The sequence below is a fragment of the Myxocyprinus asiaticus genome, chromosome 2 (assembly GCF_019703515.2).
Source record: "Myxocyprinus asiaticus isolate MX2 ecotype Aquarium Trade chromosome 2, UBuf_Myxa_2, whole genome shotgun sequence".
In the NCBI taxonomy this organism is placed as follows: domain Eukaryota; kingdom Metazoa; phylum Chordata; class Actinopteri; order Cypriniformes; family Catostomidae; genus Myxocyprinus; species Myxocyprinus asiaticus.
This window is the reverse complement of record NC_059345.1, coordinates 19,448,712-19,473,393: the sequence shown is the minus strand read 5'-3', so window position 1 is coordinate 19,473,393 and position 24,682 is coordinate 19,448,712. Positions and strand designations below refer to the sequence as shown.

The window sequence follows — 24,682 nt, the reverse complement described above, 5'->3', positions numbered from 1 at the left end:
GCAGATAGAAGTGCAGAAGCATCTGGTGGACAGCGGGAAAGATGGCGGCGACAATGTTGAGGTCGATCTGCAGACTCGGACGTCCTTCAGCGATATTAAACAGTAACATCAGCACTCCAGCTTGTGCTCTGCTTCAGAAGAGGTGATGCCTTTATAGTCATCAATATAGTCTAATTTGTGCATATTTTGAGTTCGATATTGGTTGTTTTTGGCGCTGTTATAAGGATTAGATAACCTGTGTTGCGGCGACGTTGACGTGTGATTGACACACATGGAAATGTTATAATATCACTAAACCCTCAATTATCTAAAGTTTTTTTTTTTTTTTAGCATGATAACAATTCTAAGTGCTTTTTAGCTCTGTGGATTGGTCAGTGGATGAAAATGCGCTTGACGCCGTTACAGATTAAATATAAGTATATAAACAGAGACATACTAATTTATATATTAATTATATTACTCTGTTAATACCACTGAAAATTCCTGATGTAATGTCAGATCGTGTTTCTTGTACAGCTGCGTCGCTTTACACGTTTTGAAACACTCCTCCAAATCAAACGACCCAACATATGTACCTCTAAATCAGAGGTGCCCAATCTAGGGCACGCGGGCCAAAGTTGGCCCGTGTTGACCTTTTATTTGGCCCGCATTGCCATAGACGACAAGAGGGGGGAAAAAATAGAAATATTTGTATGTATATGTATATATATTTGGAAGGTGCAGTTCTTCATTTTTAATTAATCTTTTTGTTTTAACATTTTTTTTATTGTATTTTTGCATTACAAAAACTTTAGCTTATTTGAAAAGTAGATAGTATAAGTAATTTTTAAAAATGTATATGCGTTCACTCCATTGGCCATCCCAGGTGCCACCCCAAAATCTTCACTATGATTAGCCAGCTCCAAAGTTGGTTTAAAACGGAGTGGGAACTGAAGCAGTGTCAAGATATGACAGGTAATTAGGTGGACTCGCGGAACAGTGCGTACAGTCATCTGAAGTGAAATATGGCTTGAACGCGCACTATACATTGTGCAGCATTTCTTATCCATGTGAACGCGACTACTGAATCACACCTGTGAAGCCGGCTTGATAAAGTCAGATGAGGGAGCATTCCAATATAAACAACAGTTCCTTTCACTCCAAACACCGCACAACATTACGACAAGCACTATAAGTGAACAGACCAGGACTCCCAAAAATCCCTTTTCTGCCCTGCCAGCTGGACAAAAACGGTAATCCAATAAACTAATTCTTCATATTCATCATCTTATTCTGACTAAACCCCGTTTTGAGGTGTGTATAACATCTGTGTGCGTCATACTGTAATTCACTTGTCAAACATGAGGATATCTCGTTTACTTGCAACTATCTGCCTAAAAACAGTAAAAAAAAAAATGTAATATTTTTATTATTTTTTTATTTTATCCCCTTTTTCTCCCAATTTGGAATGCCCAATTCCCACTATTTAGTAGGTCCTTGTGGTGGCACGGTTACTCACCTTAATCCAGGTGGCGGAGGACAAATCTCAGTTGCCTCCGCTTCTGAGACAGTCAGCCCGCGCATCTTATCATGACACCGCGGATACTTGCAGCATTTGGAGGCTCATGCTACTCTCTGCGATCCACACACAACTTAACACGTGCCCCATTGAGAGCGAGAATCACTAATCGCGACCACGACCACCCCATGTGACTCTACCCTCCCTAGCAACCGGGCCAATTTGGTTGCTTAGGTGACCTGGCTGGAGTCACTCAGCAAGCCCTGGATTCGAACTCATGACTCCAGGGGTGGTAGTCAGCATCAATACTCGCTGAGCTACCCAGGCCCCAGCTGCAAGATTTTTAATATCCATAAGGTACAATGCCATATTCTGGCAGGTTCTTAATCATAATCATATTTTGGAGTCAACAAAATGAGTAGGCCTCTCAATTTTTTCATTTGCAGAAATGTGCTTCGTAGCTTTTATTTCCTTTCATAATGTAATGCATTCAGCATAACTGCCTCTTAAGAAAAGAAGCAAAAGTACAATTCAAGTTTTTGATATCACAACAGGAAAACAGTTTTAATGTAAAATAAAAGTAGGCTAAATGCATTAACTACGCAAAAAACACTTTACAACATTGTTTAATTAAATAGTCCTATTACATTTGGCAGACCCAATAAATGGAAATACTGAGTGAAATCCAGGACAATGTGTAACCTAGGTCTATGTTAAGAAATATCTTTAATGTCTTCTTTGTCACAAAACATTATCCTACTTGATAGTATTATGTCATGCCATTGTATCTTCATCTCTTCAACTGCACAGATCTACTTTGTGTTCAGTGTGAGGAGATGTGCTGTTCTTAAAGAGACTGTAAAAATGTTTTAAGAGACGCTTACATTCAGTCGTTTAGCAGACATTTTATCTAAAGTGACTCACAAATGAGAGAGACATAACATACATACAAATAATAGTGAAATCATTTATGTGCCTTGTGCAAGGATAGGACAGAGTTCTGTGTGTTTTGCAGTATTAATATTTAATTTTAAAATAATACAGTTTGATACACACTACCGGGCAAAAGTTTTGAAACACTTGACTGAAATGTTTCTCATGATCTTAAAAATCTTTTGATCTGAAGGTGTATGCTTAAATGTTTGAAATTAGTTTTGTAGACAAAAATATAATTTGTGCCACCATATTCATTTATTTAATTATAAAACTAAAATTTAATAAAAAAGAAAGTTTTTGAAATTGATGACTTGGACCAAATAATAAAGAAAAGCAGCCAATAAGTGCCCAACATAGATGGGAACTCCTTCAATACTGTTTAAAAAGCATCCCAGGGTGATACCTCAAGAAGCTGGTTGAGAAAATGTCAAGAGTACATGTCTGCAAATTCTAGACAAAGGGTGACTACTTTGAAGATGCTAAAATATAACACAATTTTGATTTATTTTGGATTTTGTTTAGTTACAACATAATTCCCATAGTTCCATTTATGTTCTTCCATAGTTTTGATGACTTTACTTTTATTCTAAAATGTGAAAAAAAAAAATATATATATATATATATATATATATATATATATATATATATATATATATATATATATATATACACACATACAGTATATATAAAATAAAGAATGAGTGTTTCAAAACTTTTGACCGCTAGTGTATGCAATGTTTACTTTTGGCCCACTGCCCTCAATCAAGTTTGATTTTTGGCCCTTCATATGAAAAAGTTTGGGCACCTCTGCTCTAAATAGAGTGGCCCCAAAAAGTATTGGTACATAAGCCACACTTGTGTGGATGTCATTGCATTAGAAACAAAACATCAAACAAAGCAGAATTTAATTTAAAGAAGGATGGACACATTGCAAGCAGATAATTTCACATAAAGATGTTTGTTTATATTTAAAATTATAAAACATTGTAGATAATGTTCAACATTTAGACTAACAGTAATTTTTCTAAAAGACTGTAGTTATCAAACATGTCCGTGAAGACCTACACTTGTGGTTAACCTGCTAGGACACCTGTGTGAACCTTAGGGGTATTCACTTTATACTTGCACTAAACTTAACCTTGGGGCCAGTTGGTTAAAAGTAACTGCAAACATGGCAAGAAATGCAAAGTCATTTTTGAGAAAAGGTTCAGCGTTAATTGTTTTCAGATGTCATATTTTGTTATCTAATACAATCACGTTTATATATTTGTACGTTCCAAAGTGTCAGGATACTTTTTTGAGGCTTAGAAATTTTGCAAATGTGCACATCTTGTTCTTAAAGACATCAGAAAGTAATATAACAAGACAAAGCCTGAGTGTACATCTAAGTGCATTCATTGTTACATGCCATTTTAATGCAAATCAGTGACAACACAGTATTTTCATTCCTGATGTTCAGGTTCAAGCAATGGCAGCCAGATGTGGAGTGGGCGGAGCAGTACGCTGGAGCTGTCATGTATCCCAGTGTCATCACTGAGAAATGGGCACCTCCACCTTGGAATGGTTTGTATTGCTTTGACCAAGTAACTACCATACCATATATATGGAAACACTCAGCAAGTTAGACCAATCACATCTTTGTCCTTTTCAGACAAGGACCCACCAGCAGAGAAGGAGGTGTCCAATCTCACCATCAACTTTGGTCCTCAGCACCCTGCAGCTCATGGAGTGCTGCGTCTGGTGATGGAGCTGAGTGGAGAGTCTGTGAAGAAATGTGACCCTCACATTGGCCTGCTGCACCGTGGCACTGAGAAACTCATTGAGTACAAGACTTATTTGCAGGTACTTGCATGCAGATTACACATCCTGATGGACAACTGCCGTCCACTGCTCACTGAATAACATATCCTTAACAGGCCTCTACATTGCGAGGAAATCACTTGCATATGCAACAAAAAAAATTCTGACTAGTAAATATTCAGATTTCACTCGCCAGTGACTGAGTTGTGTAGTGGGGAAGAAGAGCTTTAGCACAGAGTTCATTTCACTGCATGCTGTATCTCATAAGCAAGCACTCTTATGGAAATGTACATTTTTGAATCATGTGTTAGTAAGAATCACAAGTTAACAACTGTTCATGTCAGCCATTGATGTTTATTTACTACTTTGAAATAGCTTATTTAGAACCTCTTAACTGGCACGAACACTGTGGGCTGTTTTTTGCTTGTTTTATTAAGTTTAGTGCAAGTACATTGTATTTTTTTAAAAATAAACTTAAACTTCTATAATGTTGTTTTAATTTCAGTTATATTGCTGCTTGCTTTCACTTCACCAAAAAAACTCCTAAATGTCTTTTAAAAGAGACCATGATTAGGACTGTAGTCTAAAGCGTTCATGCTAAGCACCCTCAAATGAATCTTAGAGCACCCTCAATTGCAGACCAGGGCAAACTACTGCCCGTGGGGTCGATTTTTCATGAACGTTTTTTATTAGATCTTTCATTTATCTGGCTTTGGGGCCTATCGTGCATCCACGAGCTTTTAACCCTCTGGGGTCTGAGGGTGTTTTGGGCCGTGGAGGAGTTTTTTTCATGCCTTGACATTTGTGCTTTTTTCAGTTGCTTAAAAACATATTAATGGCTAATGTCTGATAACACTGTATTCAGCACAAACTGGGCTAAAGTAATATGTGAACAACATGTATGTACATGTTTGTAGTTTTGAGAAAATAACGTTTATGCGTGGTTTTTGAAAAAACAAAAATTTTAAGTCACTGAAATAAGGCTATATAACACATACTAAACATTTGTTCACAAGACTTTTGAGAACTGGATCTTGTAGCCTAGAGTTTTTGCTACAAAAATGATGTGAAAACATCCTGATCACTCATTCATACAAAACAATATAGTCATTTAACTTTTGTAAGACACTTTTAGTGTTAGAAAGGCCATATGCGAGGAGGCGTGGATGATCATGAATATTGATGTGATTCACACCTGAGGAGACAAAGACCCCTCCCCTGAGAGAGAATGAATGTAAGGAGACTTAATGATTGAATGTATTGTTTGTAGCTTATTCACAAAATCAAGTTTAAGATAAAAGTAATCTGACTATACATTTTCTTTACATAAAGACTTGACTTAAATATTTTAGACCTACACTACCATTTAAAAGTTTTTAGATCTGTAAGATTTTTTAAATGTTTTTAAAAGAAGTCTCTTCTGTTCACCAAGGCTGCATTTATTTGATCCAAAAAACAGTGATATTGTGAAATATTTTTACAATTTAAAATAACTTTTCTATTTGAATATATTGTCAAATGCAATTTATTCCTGTGATCAAAGCTGAATTTTCAGCATCATTACTGCAGTCTTCAGTGTTCAGAAATCATTCTAATATGCTGATTTTCTAATATGGGCATATTTACAGCACATTTTACACATTTACACCCGAACAGATATTTGCAAGCACAAGCTTCGTTGATGATAATGAGGCAGCATAAACACTAGTTAAAATATAATCTAAACATTCATGTTATTTTTATATCATATTACATATCATATTTATATCATACAGCATACAATTTAAATACCTGCTTTAGCCGAAACAACATTTAAATGTAACTAAAACTTGCCTATTAGGACATATTTCAAATTTCAGTACTCTGAATCCTGTCTGGAAATAGTCCAACTAGTAAAATAACTAGTTATATAACAAGTTTATATAAAATAGCATGTCAACTAATATGTAAGTAAAACTAAATGACTTACTCATCTGAAATTGTATCCTTGGCTGGATCAAGTCGCTCTTCAAAATGCAAACGTTCCTCGTCGGATTCCCGCTCTTCTTCTGAGGAAAATGTGAACTCTTCGTCACTATCCAGGACCATCTATAGAGTTTCATCACCTGTTTAGCGTGCCATCTTCCAAACGTGCAGGAAAGTGAATGAACTTGATGCTTTTTAAGGTTGGGGGTGTTTACCATTTGCATAGATCGCCTCAGCACATTACCGTATGAATAGCGCGCTCTGCTGGTGGGTGTGATCACATTAGCGATAATTGGCTGAGCCAAGAGAAACTGTACATCGCTTTGTTTCATACAGATTACATTGCAGGAGAATATTTGTTTTAAATTTGAATTGTTTTATTTAAAAGTAGACATTTTAAGCTTTCTTTAGACATATGTTTCATGTTTGTGTGATAAGCATTCACGGAGTTTCTGTTCATTTCTGTGGCGTGTTTCATAAAGATGCTTGTGGAGACAGAGATGGCTGAAAGCGCACCCTGTATATTTTCTTTATTTTACAAAAGCACAAGGTTTTGTTGTTATTGTGAGTGTACACAAATAAAAGTAGACCCTTTATAGTCTCTAATGATGTCTTACACTTATCTGTATGCCCAAAAATGATGGAGTATTTTAAGTTGTTTCCACTGTTATGAGGAAAAAAAAGTTAACCCAGAGGGTTAACATGCTCAGCGTTGCCAGATAATGGATGCAGCACCCCAATCAGAGATTTATACATGCACAAATAGGAAATATTTATGCAATCATGTATGCGAGTGTGCGTGTTTTCTCTCTCCTCTGCGGAAAAAATAAATTAAAAAACCGTAGCACTCAATAGTGCAATATTTTTGCTCAAAGAAAAGTGATGCAGCCACTCCGTGTCCATTCGCGAGGCGGAGAGCTGAGGGAGGCGTAACAATGACAAAGTTTTCACACATACCTGAGTTTGCTGGAAAAACACCAAGGGCACAGCCGATGAATTCAGATATTGACCCTTTGTTTCTTTCGACCATCTGCATACATGAATGCCTGGCCAATAAAAGCGGGCCATTAAATGGTGTAGTGTTCTTTCTTGCCCTAAGTGACCCGCCATAGAATTGTGGTGAGCCGCCTGGAAAAGTGTTTCCCGATGGCTCCTCGGGACTAATAACTGGGTTGTATTTTCATGGGTCTGAGTGTCCTGCGTCACTCGATACAACCTGTCTCTAATAATTGAATAATATGGATATGTGAGGGCGACATCAGGCTGGAGCTGCTGGCCATCGATGACTCTCACTTGGTCAAAGGCATGCCTAAGGGTTTCATCACATGATTGCTCTAGAGGGAAGTCCCCCTCTAGGAATTCCCTAAGGGCGAGAATGCCGGAGGAATCCCCTCCTGCGTCATTCTGACACAGTCCAGGCGGTTCTCCGCTGGTAGTTGCTGCACCACGAGCTGGGCCTCCCTGGAAAGCAGCGGCAGTAGGTGGAGGGCCCATTGGGTCCAGCCGGAGGCGGTGGCCGACTGCTCAAAGACACTCCGGCTCGTCCTGGGGGCCCATCTATAGGAGCAGCAGCTGTGGCTTCGTCACTGCTTCCGGGGCCACGGTGGAGGAACCGCCTGGAGCTAACCAGCTCCGCAAGGCCTGCCAGTCTTCGGCTTGGGCTTGGAGGAGCTCCTGGAGGCGCCGTTCTTGCGCGAGGAGGGCTTGGTGGTGGGTCTCTTGGATACTGGCCAGGGCACGGGTGACTTTGTCCAGCGGTGAGGTGTCCATGGCGACCAGTATTCTTCCTTATATTCTGGGTTTCGGCACCAGTGTAGAAGTTTCAGCAATAAGGAAGCAGGGTGGCAATCCAGGTAAAACAAGCTTTAATGGTTTTTCCAGTCTAACAAACAGTCTTTGGCTTTTCAGCTTTGAAACAGGGCATTTACTTTAGCTTCTCAACAGGGTATCTACTTTAGCTTCAGACATAAAAACAACCTAAACTCATAAATATCTAAGGTTAACAGCTTTGCAGCATTTAGCTTCACGATATGGCAGGTCTGTGTGACTGGGACTCTCGCTGTCTCTCCGGCATTCTCAGCAGCCTTTTCAAGCCGATCTCCGTCGTCACTGTAATGAGACACAGGTGTTACACATCATTAATCACCAGGTGATGGCCCTCACCGCTTCCTCTCTCCCCAGTGACAGACACGACCACGTCACGCTCCACAAAAATATACACTCCAATATTATTGCATGTGAAGTCATATACATAAATACTATATATGGGTGGTGATGTCCCCTTCACGGTTTGCTTAATTTCTTTCTCTGTTGCATAATGCTTACATATCTTCAAAAGTCCAATGTGTCTGTAGAGAGTTGCATAAACACAGCACCATCGTTAAAAACCAAAAAACTTTTCTACATACACTGCAATCAAGTATGAGAGGTTGTGCTATAGTGTGAAATATAGAAATGGCTGAAATGCGTTGTTTGGCACAATGTTCTTGACATCCTCCTGAGCCATGATTATATTCTGAATATACACTCAACAATAAGGATACCCCGGGTCCTGTGTGAGTGTGTTTCGGGCCAGATGATGAAATGGTCCCTTGCCCTGTTGGGCCAGTGCTATGTTGTCACAATGTCTTACATTTATTGATCCAAGTACACGTTTTTATGCCTTTCAGCTAACATGCTTGATGATTTAAAGCGGAAGTGTGTAATTACTGTGCCACTGAACAGAGTTGCAAAAATATGTTGCAAAACATGTTGATTGAACAAACAGATTGTCACGCCATTGGTTAAGTCAGTGTTGTATTGGAATGGACAGGTCTTTTAAAACAAACAGTGGAATTTTTATAGCATCACAGATACACAGTGTTTACAGTTTGAGAAAATTAACCTACAAATGGCTTGTAGATGTCTCCGCATATTAAGCTGGGATAGGAGAAAGTATTTTAACACTCAAAGTTACATACTTCATGTTTAAGTTATCTATCTGGCTAACACATATACCCTACCAGTCAAAAGTTTTGAAACACTTACTCATTCTTTATTATTTTTTTTATTTTATTTTCACATTTTAGAATAATAGTAAACTCAAACTATGGAATAACATAAATGGAACTATGGGAATTATGTTTTGACTAAAAAATCCAAAATAAATCAAAACTGTGTTATATTTTAGCATCTTCAGTGTGGCCACAATTTGCCTAGATTTTGCAGACACGTACTCTTGGCATTTTCTCAACCAACTTCTTGAGATATCACCCTGGGATGCTTTTTAAACAGTATTGAAGGAGTTCCCATCTATGTTGGGCACTTATTGGCTGCTTTTCTTTATTATTTGGTCCAAGTCATCCATTTCAAAAACTTGTTTTTTTTAATTAAATTTTAGTTTTACAGTGAAATAAATTAATATGGTGGCACAATTATAGTTTTGTCTACAAAACTAATTTCAACCATTTAAGCATATGCCTTCAGATCAAAAGATTTTTAAGATCATGAGAAACATTTCAGTCAAGTGTTTCAAAACTTTTGACCGGTAGTGTGTATGTATGTGTGTGTGTGTGTGTGTGTGTATGTGTGTGTGTGTGTGTATATAGTAAGGTTAATAGTTGGCCTTTCTGATGCATTGTATAGTAGCTAGGTGAACAGTGGTTTCACGTTATAGCTGTTACTGTTGAGCATTGTATGGACTGGAACAATCTGTTTTATAATTAATATTTTTTTTGTGTTTTGGTGAGCTTTCTGGGTGTGTGCGCTGAAGGACTGTTTTTGTTTGTTGAAATTGTTACACAGTAATGCAATAATATCTTATGATTTGATTATAAGGAAAGTAACGCTTTTCTCATTTTTGCAAAATATTTAGCTACAGGGATATTGTATGCAAGGCATAAATGCTAGACATCTGAGTGAATGTGTTGTCATGTTGTTGAATGCTGAAGTAGTTTTCTTTCTTTTTAAAGTGATAACTTCTATTATAGACAATGTGTGACACAGTTTTCTTGCAGAAATGTTGTCGGCTGTAGCGTTAACTAGTTAGTATCCACATTGGGACATCCACTACAAAATAAGGTACTTCAGATTTTGAAAAATATTATACAGATAATAATATAAAAAATAACGTCACACACAAGTGATCATCAATCGTTTGATTTCAGCTTACTTTCCAGTTTAATCAAATTCAAAGTACTTACATACCCATGACTTGTATCCAACTATCCGTGCTATTCGCATTTTCATGGCTCCACAGTTGTAATGAAAAATTCTGGGGTGGTAGTCAGCGTCAATACTCGCTGAGATACCCAGGCCCCCACACCCTTAGTGTTAACGTAATGTGTGTGTTTGTTTGAGTGCAGGCACTTCCATACTTCGACAGGTTGGACTACGTGTCTATGATGTGTAATGAGCAGGCGTATGCACTCGCAATAGAAAAGCTGCTGAACATTCAGGCTCCACCCCGTGCACAGTGGATCAGAGGTGAGAAACAAAAACACTAAATCCATTTTTCACACATTTCTCTAACTATACAAGTACACTTCAATGCACTTTAGTCATAACAACTGCCCAAGTCCATTGCTCTGTTTCTTTATATTGAAGCCCTCAAGAATCTAAGTCCACTTTGGTAAATTTCCCTTAATTGCAAATAAAATAATAATAATAATTTGCTTTATACTTTATTTTATATAATCATCTGCTGCATCAGCATGCTTCTATAATAGTGTTAAATGGCCTTTCTAGTGCTGTATGGAGAGATGACCCGTATTTTAAACCACATCATGGGCATCACAACCCATGCCCTTGATATCGGAGCCATGACCCCTTTCTTCTGGTTGTTTGAAGAGAGAGAGAAGGTAAGACCTGAATAACAGTTAAAGAGCTTGTTTTGGGTGCCTTCAATAAGTGTACCACATACAGAATTATTCATTATTTCTGTGTAACATAGATTCCATTGAATAATTATTTGTATCTTAGATGTTTGAGTTCTATGAAAGAGTGTCTGGAGCCAGGATGCATGCTGCATATGTCAGACCTGGTGGAGTTCATCAGGTAAGCTGTGTTCAACACAGATATATTCTAACTGCGAAGACCCTTAATATGAAACTTTTGCATTCAAACTAAAAGAAATTCATAACTTATAGTGGATAAACTGGTAACCTACTGAGTACTTTTGTTGCAGGACTTGCCTCTTGGTCTCATGGACGACATCTATGAATGGTGCAAGAATTTCTCTATTCGCATTGATGAAGTCGAGGAGGTATGTTGTCCAAAACACAGCAGTTCTAAATGTATAAATATACCACAGATCTTGCCAACTGATATTATGTTTTTCTTAGCCACACAGTTTCTTTAAAAAAATTAATGATGTATATTTTCAGTTTGGCTCTCATTAGAGGTGTCCAGATGGTGATCTAATCTTCCAACAACTGACTAGTTGATTAGCTTTAATAGACCCAAAGCTCCCGTCCAAGGCCTGTAGGTTTATGTCGTCCCTGACGGCCAAAGCCTACAGTGCCGCTGGACAAGCCACCTTCGCCCTGCACGCCATGGCTCTCCTGCAAGTCCACCAAGCCAAGGTGCTAAAGGAACTGCACGAGGGTAGTTTTTAAAGAAAAGGAGGGACAAGTCGAAAAAGTTTTTTGTGATAATCAGTATTTTGCCACAAATGCTGTCGATTGAGCTTAACTTGTATTGAACACTGAACATTCTTTTAAGATCACAGTGCAGAAAGACGATTAAACCTAGTGAATAAAGACCCACTGTGCCCCAAGCTTGGCAACATTTAACCGGGCAATTTAGCTAGCTGGTTGCCACAGTTTCAATATGATAAATTACATTAGCTACAGTGAACATCTTATTCCTATGTCAATCGTCAGTTAGCATCTTATTTATAGGTGAGAACACAGAACAGGATTCAATACTTTCAGCCTGAAATTTCATGAGACGCAACTGGCTGTCAAACATATTGAGCTACACATAACACATAATCTACACAATTGAGTCTAAATAAATGCACAACTTACATTTCAGAAGTACACCCAAATGACAATAGTGATAACACTGTTCATTTGTTGTACTTGTTATTGTTTATTTCCATGTTGTTTCTTCATCAAATAGCAATGTCAAATGTAAATCAAGTCAATCACTGATACATCAGCACCACCTTGAGTAAGAAATAGCATGTATAATATTTATTTGTTCACGCGTATGTAATATTGATAATTCACCATTGTAACACAGAAATCCACGTGATATGGTAGTCACTTGAATGAATATAGTACAAATGTATCTCGTAATAAACAAAGAAATAGATATCCTGTGATAGAAAACTTATATAGATATGAAATATTCATAAAAATATAATTTATGGAATCTGAAAAAAAACAAACACTTGCATATCTAGGGACCCTATACACTTGGTTGTCAAGCAGTTACATAAACATTTTTATTGCATTTTTTTTTGTTTGTTTTTTTGTTACACTGTTCAGAAGAGAAACGTTGAGGAATACTAAAGAGGTGTGGACATAACTCCAAAAAATGGATGAGGTACAGGGGGTGGAATGAGTTCCCGGGTCACTAAAGACCCGAGGTATGCATTAAAGCAATGTTCCTCAACTGGTGGGTCCTGACCCAAAAATGGGTCGCTAGTCTATTCGGACTGGGTCGTGGATAGCAGGTGGGTCGCCACTATGGTGGGTCACCACTTGATGTCCAGTGTAAAAAATCTAGGTCCCGAAGCCACTGCATTAAAGGGTTAATCAGGCTACTAAAATTCTCTTTGCCCCTTTAAAAATACACTTAACTCGGAGAAGTGGACAAGTGTTAATGTCGAGCTATGTCTAGGTCAAATAAGCATATTTGTGACTGACCATATTAACTCCTCACAGAAGGTCAGCTTTCTTTGAAGTATACAGGATGCTCTTTGGAACATTATCAAATCATGGTGGGTTAACATGGATCATTGAACTTGTGGAGTTCATGCCAGCTCAAATTGTTATGCTGATAAAATTATAAAAGTAACAAAAAGCAAATTTTCACTGGCAAAGTTTTTGAAATTATTTGATGTTGTGATGTTTTATCCATTGACAGTTTTTTATATATATATATATATATATATATATATATATATATATATGCATTGTGTAAATGAATATAATTGACATTGCTTCAGATGCTGACCAACAATCGTATCTGGAGGAACAGAACTGTTGACATTGGCGTTATCAGCGCAGAGGATGCACTCAATTATGGCTTCAGGTATCTGAAGTTATTCATTGATATTATTCTACAGTGTATTCTGAATACTATAAAGCCAGAAACATTCTCCACGCAATTGCGTACACAGACATTTTTAGCTACGCAATCTCAAATTCATATGTTGTTGCGTTCGTAAATATGTCGGATCACAATTCATAACACAACGCAAGAATGCGTTGCATTCGCAATGTTGCTGCAAGAGGGTGCAATAGAGGACATTAGTGTGAACTGTCACTACTATGTTTTTATTTTAATTTTCTTTCATGTTAACTACTGTCATTGCAGAACAACAGTTTGAAGAGAATATTTCTGATCAAGTCAGTTAACTTACCCTAACTTACATGAATAATATCTTATCCAGGTTAATGGCGTAGACTTTTGAAGGAAGCTCTTATCACCCCTTTTTTGTTCTGAGATTAGGGCTCACATCTGCACAAGCGTACTTGCCTAAAGTATGTTTCAGGCCTCATGCTGTTGTTTGACTCTTTCTCTCTCTGGCCCCCTCTCAGTGGAGTGATGCTGAGGGGTTCAGGAATAAAATGGGATCTGAGGAAGTCTCAACCATATGACAAATATGATGAGGTGGAGTTTGATGTGGCTGTTGGAAGTAATGGCGACTGCTACGACAGGTGACTGCACATGTCTGCATGTTCTCTGGTGAAACATGTCATTTTAAACAGACTTAAGAGCTTCAGGAAGCTCAGAATGACAGGAAATCTAAATGCAACCACAGTTTATAAATTGGTCCTAGACTCAACTTAGCTTTCTCACTACACATGCATGATGGTATCATGTGATATGTGGTGTGATATGCGCTGTTTAAAATAATGCATGTCAAACTTGTTTAAACTATCTGACCAAAAATTCAGTTCAGTGTGGTGGTTGGTTTTATATAAAAAAAAATTATTTTTATTATTCTACAATCGACTATATATAACCAGTTGGTTACATAAATGTGTAACATGGTGTCTTGATAAGATTAGAATCAAAATATTTATTGCTTTTATATAGATTACCAGTCAAAAGTGTCAAGACACATACCCTTTGTTTATTATTACCATTTTCTCCATTTTAGAATAATATGAAAGTCAAAAATAGTATGAAATAACATGGAAAAATTGAATATGTAGTGACCAAAAAGATAAAATAAAAATCAATCATTCAAAACTACCTTAAAAATGATCTTTCCAAGTAGCCACATTGTGCCTAGATTACAGTTCTGCACACTCAAGACATTCTTTCAACAAACTTCATGAGGTGCCACCTGGGATGCTTTTTAATATGTATTGAAGGAGTTCCCATGAATACTGGACACTTGTTGGCTGCTTTTTCTTCACTGTTTATTCCAAATTATATTTGTCTACTCTAAACTAATTTCCAGCATGTAAGCATAAACCTTTAACATTTGCAAAAGCTTTAGAGTAACATAAATTCAGTCAAGTGTGTCCCAACTTTTGAAATTAAGGATGTCCCGATTTGAGAGTGAGTACCGATACTTCCTTTTTGGTACTCGCTGATACCGAGTCCTATGCCTGTTTTTTGTTTTATTTCTTTTAAAATTCCATGTCAACAGTTTAGTGATCTATTTCAGTTGTACTTTTTTCCATTTAAATTGAGCTTTTATGTTGGCGGAGCTTTTATTTTTAAGGGTTTCTGTGTTGCTATGATGGTAGCTTCTCAATCTGTAAAAGCCGGTCGCTATGTTACTCAGTGATTATTAAACTGCAAAAATCTGCTATTTCATTAAATAAATATGTAGTCTGTATGTTCCTTGCGCTACAAAGTAAATTAGTGCTCTACTCGCTATCATCTGCTACAGAGTGCACGATGCTCATGATGTTTTCCGTGTATGAGTCAAGGATCTCAAAAAGGTATGAGCACTTTGTGTCTTTGTCAGCAGAGCAACGGCTCCACACATTCACAAGCACTCACATTTGAAGTGCACAGCACATGCAAACTATATATTTATCTAATTAAATTGCAACTTTTGCAGTTAAATAATCTCACTAGGTCATAATGTGATTTTAATTAGTATGCAGAATGTTTACATCAAATTGTATCAGTTTTAGGTATCTGAGCATTTTTACAAACACGAGTACATGTGTGTGGTATCGGACCCGATTCCTATACCAGTATCAGTATCGGAACATCCCTAAAAAAATATAAACACTTGCCATCAGACTACATTTTGTACTCTTTATTCATATTACTAATGACAAATATTAACTCTTGGTTCAGATATCTGTGTCGAATTGAGGAAATGAGACAGTCTCTGCGAATCATGCATCAAAGTCTCAACAAAATGCCTGCTGGGGAGATCAAGGTAGATGATGCTAAAGTTGCCCCACCCAAGAGATCTGAGATGAAGGTAAGGTATCTGTTTGTTTGCTGAGCTCACATTCAGACGGCAAAACAATGGTGTAGAAAATGCAGTTGTGTACTTTTACTAGTCACGTAATGATTTTGAAATGCCTATTTAAAAAAGCTTAATTTGAAAGCTTATAAAAAGGAATCAAATGAACAAGGACATTTTGATATAAGAATTCACTGTACTGTGAATACATACTCCAACTTTCAGAACCCCAAACTTCCTCCCACTCCAAAAAAACAAAAAACATTTTTTAGTTGGAAAAAGACTTGTTTGTCAGAAACCAAAGCATTATAAATTGCTCAGTCCTCTCTTAACAGTTTGGTGACACATTTCAGCATGCACTGTTTTGTGAACTTGTCACAATGCAATACAGTTTTTGCAAAGAGGCTGTTACTAAACGATGGGACAGGTAAAATTATGCCAACAAACCCATATCCTAATTGGGAGAGCAGCACACCACTGATTCTCATTGAACATGAACAAGTATTTTTTAACGGCACAGCAGCACAAAACAAATGTATGATGTGACCTTTTAGATAAAAGGTTTGAAAATGTTTCATGTCTGTGTTCATTAGTGTGTTAGTGCACTAATGTCCCTCTTGTCTCCTGACATATTTGCTTTTATGCAGATGTCAATGGAATCTCTCATTCATCACTTTAAGCTGTACACAGAGGGCTACCAGGTTCCTCCAGGAGCCACATACACAGCTGTAGAGGCACCAAAGGTGAGTTTGTAATGGATGAGCATGTATTGAACCACATTAATATTCACACCATCACCGTTTCCAAGAAACAGGCTTGTGCATTGGCAATTTTTGGTGGTATCTCATGCAGCAGTTATAGTGAGATTTTGAACTCTGCATAAACGTGTGGACTGTGGGGTTTTTGTCTATGTAGTATTGCAAAACGTATTTCTAATGTGTGGAGCCTTTGGCCAACTGAGCAGAAATAGTATTTTTTATTAATTAACATGACAATGTATGGTAATTTGTGATTTATTCATTTATAATGTTAATAGTTACACATGGATAAATAATATATTCTTAATTTTATATAAATCCATACACATCCTGTACATAGGCCTACGTGTATACATTATTTTGATTTAGAAAATAATTCATGATTAAATAATGTATTATACAGATTAAATATATGATTGAAGAATATATTAAGTTGAACATAGATGGAACCAGTTCCAATGATCCCTTCAAGTCTTTAGCTGTCACTCTAGGGTACTTTTTTTTTTTTTTTACCTCATTAAGCATTCTGCGTTGTTGCCTTTGAGTCATCTTGGCTGGACGGCAACTTCTAGGGAGAGTAGCCACAGTACTAAATCATCTCCATTTATAGAGTTTGTCTAACTGTTGACAGATGAATATCTAAGCTCTTCAGGATAACTTTGTAATCCTTTCCAGCTTTATGCAAAGCAACAATTCTTGATCTAGGTCTTCTGAGATCTTTTTTAGCAAACTCAACATTTTTGAGTACTTCTTATTAAAGTAGCTCTAATCCACACCTCCAGTCTTGTTTCATTATTGGATGCCAGGTTTGCCAACTCCTGACTCTAATTAGCTTTTGTTGATGTAATTTGCCTTGGGGTTTACATACTTTTCCAACCTACACTGTGAATGTTTGAATGATCTATTCAATATGTACGAGAACAATACAATAATTTGTGTTATTAGTTAAAACCGATTGTGTTTGTTCATTATTGTAATTTAGATGAAGATAAAACCAGATTTTAAGACAAATGTATAGTTTTCTGTCTGCCCAGAAGCAATGTCAGAAGTGTGTGGCTGTGAACGCATGCATGCAGTTTAGAGGGAGCACTTGTGTCTTGGTACTTTTTTTTTTTTTTTCTTTCTAACTAAATTGTGTTCTGCTGCAGGGTGAATTTGGTGTGTATCTGGTGTCTGATGGTTCCAGCAGACCTTACCGTTGCAAGATCAAGGCACCTGGATTTGCTCACTTGGTAAAAAACCTGACTTTTCAGTTTATTTTCTATAAGAGTTTGCTTTTAATGCACTCAGCAAAATCACATGTAGAGGTAGAACTGCCCCATGTTTCCTCTTGTTTTTTTTTATTTTTATTATTATTATTATTGGTGTTATGGTGGCACATTCAAGTGATCTGTTTCAACCCTCAGGCTGGCTTAGATCAAATGTCTAAAGGACACATGCTTGCTGATGTGGTGGCAATCATCGGTAAGGGTTTATTTTTTCCTCTCAGTTCTGCCTGTTTCTTAGTAACAGTAGAGAATTTCACACCACAGCAATGCACAACACCTACATATTTATTTGAAGACATTATAATTAAAATCAACATGTAATCCAAATTAGCTTATTTACTTTAATACACATTCCTGGTCTTATTGTGCACCATTGATTGTCTTTGTAATCTTTCATGAAAATGTGAGAACTTGCTCTACAAAGTCTACAAAGACATTACTTTTTGGCTGAGCCCAAACCAAGCCACCCTTTTCTGCCTCTTCCCTCTATAACCACATGTAATATAGAGGCAACCTTTCATGCTCTGATCAATTTCCAAAGGATTAAATCAAGTCCTGACTTAAAAAAAAAATGTCTCTAGTTAAATATCCCGTTTCACTCAGAATTAAGTCACCTTAGGGCAGTATTGGTTGAAAATTGGTGAACTGCATTTTATGTTGACATTCTATAGAATGTAAGTAACATTTATAACTCATCAAACATTACATTATATAATGCTTAACAGATCATTAGTTGTTATATGTTCAGATATTCAGAAGTGATAAGAAACTTTAATTCATACATTTTTATATTCATGTTTGAATGCACATCAACTGCTGATCTATTAAGCATAATGTAAAGTTATTACAAAATGTTGACCAAGAACATCACAGATGTTGTTCAGTAAACAGCATGGAAAGATTAAGTGCATTTCATTCACAATGATAATTTGAAATACTTTACAAAGGCATGACAGAGAAATAAAAAGACAAATAAAAGCCACATTTTAAAATAATTCAAGATAATAAAAATAAGGAAAGAAATGGAAAAGAAATTAATGCTTAATTTAAAAATGGATTACAACAAATAAAAAGGTAGAAATAAAAGGACATTATATATACATTTATAAAATAAATAAATAAATAAATATATATAAATATATATATATATATATATATAATATATAAATAAATGGTGTGTATTTGCTGTTGTAAAAGTATGTGGGTGCTTTCAACAGAGGAAGTATAAGCAGTGTTTCCCCATATGCAATTTGCAGCGGTGCTGCGCCACTGCTGAATTATGAGCGCCGCGGTTGGGACTTCACATAGTTCATTTAATATTCTTTTTTTTTTTTCTATTTCTTTTAATATTCCCCTTTTCTCCAAATTTGGAATGCCCAATTCATACTACTTGGTAGGTCCTCGTGGTGGCGCGGTTACTCACCTCAATCCGGGTGGTGGAGAACAAGTCTCAGTTGCCTCCGCTTCTGAAACCGTCAATCCACACATCACGTGGCTCACTGTGCATGACACCGCAGAGACTTGCAGCATGGGAGGCTCATGCTTCTCTCCGCGATTCACGCACAACTTACCACGCGCCGCATTGAGAGTGAGAACCCTTAATCGCGACCACAAGGAGGTTACCCCATGTGACTCAACCCTCCCTAGCAACCGGGCCAATGTAGTTGCTTAGGAGACCTGGCTGGAGTCACTCAGCATACCCTGGATTTGAACTTGGGACTCCAGGGGTGGTAGTCAGCATCAATACTCGCTGAGCTACCCAGGCCCTCATTTAATATTCTTGACGCAACATAACACTTGCCAGCCCCAGTCAGCTGTGCTCTTTCTATACAGCGAAAGAGACCCCACCACACACACACACACACACACGCGCAAATACGCGCTCAAACTCCCAGTGATGTCACCGCATAACACACGTCAAACTCGCTTAATTTCAAATGGCCCACAAGCTGAAATGTAGGATGGCAGGGGATCGCAACGTTTCACTGAACAATCAGTTAGTGCTTTTGTCATGAATATTAATGAGCCTTCCCCTGTCATCTGTATATTTTGGAATGCGTTTTGCTTGCTTCAAAAAGCAGAATGAAACAGCGCTACATGGGTCAATTATCAACAAGGCTCAATCATGGATAAAGCAGCATGAGCATAGACCAGGTGAGGTAATTTGTGGACTGGTCTCAACCACACAGACTATTTTAAATGCGCTTGACTTGTGAACCAGTGAGATTACTGCCACACCTGGAGTCGCAAGTTCGGATCCAGGGCGTGCTGAGTGACTCCAGTTAGGCTTCCTAAGCAACCAATTGGCCCAGTTGCTAGGGTGGGTAGAGTCACGTTGGGTTAACCACCACGGTGTCGCTATAAAGTGGTTCTCGCTCTCGGTGGGGTGCGTGGTGAGTTGTGCATTGATGCAGCGGAGAACAGCGTGAAGCCTCCACATGCGCTAGGTCTCTGTGGTAACACACTCAACAAGCCACGTGATAAGATGTGCGGATTGACTGTGTCAGATGCAGAGGCAACTGAGGTTCGTCCTCCGCCACTCGGATAGAGGTGAGTCATTACGCCACCACGAGGACCTAGAGCGCATTGGGAATTGGACATGCCAAATTGGGGAGAAAAGGGGAGAAAATAAAAAAATAAAATGAAAAGAATGTGAAATGTTAGAATAATAGTAGAGAGAATGATTTCTTTCAGCTTTTATTTCTTTCATCACATTCCCAGTGGGTCAGAAGTTTACATACATTTTGTTAGTTTTGGTAGCATTGTCTAAATTGTTTAACTTGGGTCAAACGTTTTGGTTAGCCTTCCACAAGCTTCTCACAATAAGTTGCTGGAATTTTGGCCCATTCCTCAAGACAGAACTGGTGTAACTGAGTCAGGTTTGTTGGCCTCCATGCTCGGAAATGCTTTTTCAGTTCTGCCCACAAATTTCGGATTGAGGTCAGGGCTTTGTGATGGCCACTCCAATACCTTGACTTTGTCCTTAAGCAATTTTGCCACAACTTTGGAGGTATGCTTGGTGTCATTGTCGATTTGGAAGACCCATTTGTGACCTAGATTTAACTTCTTGGCTGAAGTCTTGATGTTGCTTCAATATATCCACATAATTTTCCTTCATCATGATGCCATCTATTTTGTGAAGTGCACCTGCCCCTCCTGCAGCAAAGCACCCCCACAACATGATGCTGCCTCCCCCATGCTTCATGGTTGGGATGGTGTTCTTCGGCTTGCAAGCCTCACCCTTTTTCCTCCAAACCTAACAATGGTCATTCTGGCCAAACAGTTCAATTTTTATTTCATCAGACCAGAGGACATTTTTTTTTTTTTTTTGTGATGATTTTGGAGGAATGGCTTCATCCTTGCTGAGCAGCCTTTCAGGTTATGTTGATATAGGACTCGTTTTACTGTGGATATAGATACTTGTCTACCTGTTTCCTCCAGCATCTTCACAAGGTCCTTTGCTGTTGTTCTGGGATTGATTTGCACTTTTCACACCAAACCTACATTCATTTCTAGGAGACAGAATGCATCTCCTTCCTGAGTGGTATGATGGCTGTATGGTTCCATGGTGTTTGTACTTGCGTACTATTGTTTGTACAGATGAATGTGGTACTTTCAGGCGTTTGGAAATTGCTCCCAAGGATGAACCAGACTTGTGGAGGTCCACATTTTTTTTCTGAATTCTTTTGATTTTCCCATGATGTCAAGCAAAGAGGCACTGAGTTTGAAGGTAGGCCTTAAAATACTTCCACAGGTACACCTTCAATTGACTCCAATTAGCCAACTGGCCTATCAGAAGCTAATTGGCTGATTGCCTAAAGGCTTGACATCATTTTCTGGAATTTTCCAAGCTGCTTAAAGACACAGTTAAATTAGTGTATGTAAACTTCTGACCCACTGGAATTGTGAAATAGTCATTTAAAAGTGAAACAATTCACTTTTAAACAATAAAGTAAATAAAAAAATAAAAGTAAACAATTGTTGGAAAAATTACTTGTCATGCACAAAGTAGATGTCCTAAACGACTTGCCAAAACTCTAGTTTGCTAATATGAAATCTGTGGAGTGGTTAAAAAATGAGTTTTAATGACTTCATCTTAAGTGTATGTAAACTTCTGACTTCAACTGTATTCAGACATGTCAGTTATCTATACATATGTCTACTAAATAACATAATCGAGTCTGATACAGTTAAACTGGAAATGCACATAGGACTATGTTATTCGTAACACCCAGACTGTAAAAAATGTCATAATTGTAACACATTGTAATAAATAAAAAGCACTATAATGTGAATACATAGTACATATATAATTTGTATATACTAAAATCAGTCAATAAACAGCACACCATAAGATCAGGAAGCTCAGACTTTATTCACACCACCAGACTACGTAAAACGAATATGCCTCGGTTGCTTTCTGTGTTTACTTCATGAGTTAAAAGCAGCTCTTACATTCATACAGACGGGATCATCACAGACATTTTATAATATTTTGACCAAATCAGAGAAGAAAACAACAAACTAATGTGTAACTTCTAAATGAGAGATGTTTACGTTATTGTACCGGTAGGTGTGTGCACTCCCTGGTCACACATCAGACTGGCTGGCATACGGAGATAAATCGTGGATAAAATATATTTAAATGTCTGCAAAAGTCAAATTTGTCAATATTTGTGCTGGGACCTATCCTGGGACTTTGCATGGATCAAAAGCATTTTTCTTATGTTTTCTTGATCGTTTAACGGGTGTGTTTCCATTCACTGCCAATGTTTTCTCCCTCTGCGGGAAAAAGTGACATCAATAGAATTGTCTGTTGCGAAACTCGTGTCACAATAATGAAACTAGTTTAAAACAAACAGCCCCCACATTCTAAATGGCACTGACAAAGAAAACAGGAGAAAACATAAATTAGAAGGCTTTTCAATTTTCAGATCACAACACTTACAAAAATGTACCATGGATTTACTGTAGTACTGTACTACCTATGGTAGTTGTGGCAGAAAAAGTTTATTACATTTATTTAGACTGCTTTTTTTTTTTTTTTCATTACAAAATGCCATAGTTCTTTAAATAGAAACCATAGTTACTAACCATGGTAGTGAGGAGCCATATGGTTACCATGAACTATTACAAATATCTTTGTTAAACTATGGAAGAACTATGGTGCATTTTCATAATTATGGACAAAGCCATCAGTTTTCCAAATCTGTAATCTTGTAATGCTCTCTGATTGTAGGAAAATGTATGACTGTAGTTTAATCAGTAGGAGCCTGATGAAAAGAATCTGTAAAGAAGACCCAACTTAGTCACATGGTCAGAATATTTCAGTTTAGCCCTATTAAAATTAGGTGTTTATTTTTCCACAGATGTTACTGTTGTTAATATCATAATTTTCATCTGCATCCCAACCTCAAACTCAGTGATGTACTGTCAAATGTGCATTTCAATGCTCATAACATGTACAATTATTGGTAATTGCATGGGTGCTACCAAAGCAGGTGCTGGTGCCACATTTTCAACAAGCCCTTTGAGGGCACAAACAAACCCTGATGTGGCCCAGGCTGAAATTTAGTTTGACACCCCTGTTTTAAGCCTGACGTTGCAGGCTTGTGGACACAGTACAGCAGCCTGTTAACATTATTTTAATGTTAGAAATTTACTATTAAGCAACATCCTTAGTCCTTTATACCCATTATGATTCTGTTCTCAGACACTGTTGTCTCTTCCCATAGGCACTCAGGACATTGTGTTTGGTGAGGTGGACCGTTGAAGAACAGCAACGGCTGCTCACAGTGTCTGATTATGTTTCTGTCTTTGCGATCCATGCTAGTGATGTTATGACAGGAAAAAAAGTTTCTCTTATATCTTCATGTGTAAATGCTGACTAAACCTAATAAATATTTTAAACCTGTGGAATCCACTCTTTATTATTTCATTTGTATTCATATATTTTTCCCTTTACATTTAGCATACACTTGTATCCAAAGTGACTTAGTAATAAGGAATACAACAAAAATGGAAGTGTTGCAATACAAATTTCAAAGTAGGCCGGAAAAGTACAAACCACAAAGTGTTGTTTCCAAAATTACTTGAGCCACTCTTGCGATGTTTGAATTTCTTTGCATAGATAACAAAATATCAACCAAGTTGTGTCTGCGAACAAATGATTTTATCCTTTTTGCAGAGCTGACTTCACTTCTAAGCCATTTTGCAGATACTTTTAACCAGCTGGTCCCAAGGTGTAGTTCAGGACATTAACTCTGGAAATTCCTTTAAAATAAATTACAAGTGAAATGTAAATGTAGAGTATTGCTTTATCTATTTAAAGTTAATTTAAACCAAATTTGGTTAGATTTTTTTATGTAATGCATTGACCTTTATTCGTGATTTAAGTATGGCTTAAATGTGCACTTCTATGGGGCCAATATGTGTAACAGCAACAGCATTAAAGAGTAGAGTTTAAAAAGGAAGTTGCCTTTTTCGTTTGTCACTTGAACCACGCAATCAACTAAACACTATGTCAGCCACTTGGCAAAGCTCATATTCAGCATATACTGTGCTAACAGAATACGTGGGTAAAATATTTTAGAATGTGTTGATTAGCTGACAAATTCACAGTTACACAACTGTTTTCTTAATACATACGCTTTGTAGTTTTACACATCTATATAGACTGTTTGGAGAATAATGAAATGATTGTAGGCAGTACATTTCTTTTACAAACTGTTGTTTACGTGGAAGCAGTGGTAAAGGGTCAAACTGTTGATTTAGTATTTACAAGGAAAAGAGGGCTAATGCAGATCAGATGGCTTTCACTCCTTTTTCCTCTTCGTCATTGTGGGGTGGGGGTGGTTTAAGC

At 37.4% G+C, this 24,682-nt stretch overlaps 1 protein-coding gene across 1 annotated transcript; it reads left to right on the top strand.

Annotated features, from left to right (window-relative positions):
* On the top strand, positions 1 to 23,739 carry ndufs2 (NADH:ubiquinone oxidoreductase core subunit S2). Its single transcript, XM_051650035.1, has 14 exons — positions 1 to 142; positions 3,894 to 3,997; positions 4,086 to 4,276; positions 10,543 to 10,663; positions 10,925 to 11,037; positions 11,159 to 11,233; positions 11,364 to 11,441; positions 13,356 to 13,441; positions 13,951 to 14,070; positions 15,680 to 15,809; positions 16,442 to 16,537; positions 17,701 to 17,784; positions 17,959 to 18,016; positions 23,556 to 23,739. The coding sequence occupies exons 1-14, from the start codon at positions 42 to 44 to the stop codon at positions 23,591 to 23,593; spliced, it is 1,395 nt and encodes a 464-aa protein (XP_051505995.1). The 5' UTR covers positions 1 to 41; the 3' UTR covers positions 23,594 to 23,739.
* The last annotated feature ends 943 nt before the right edge of the window (positions 23,740 to 24,682 follow it).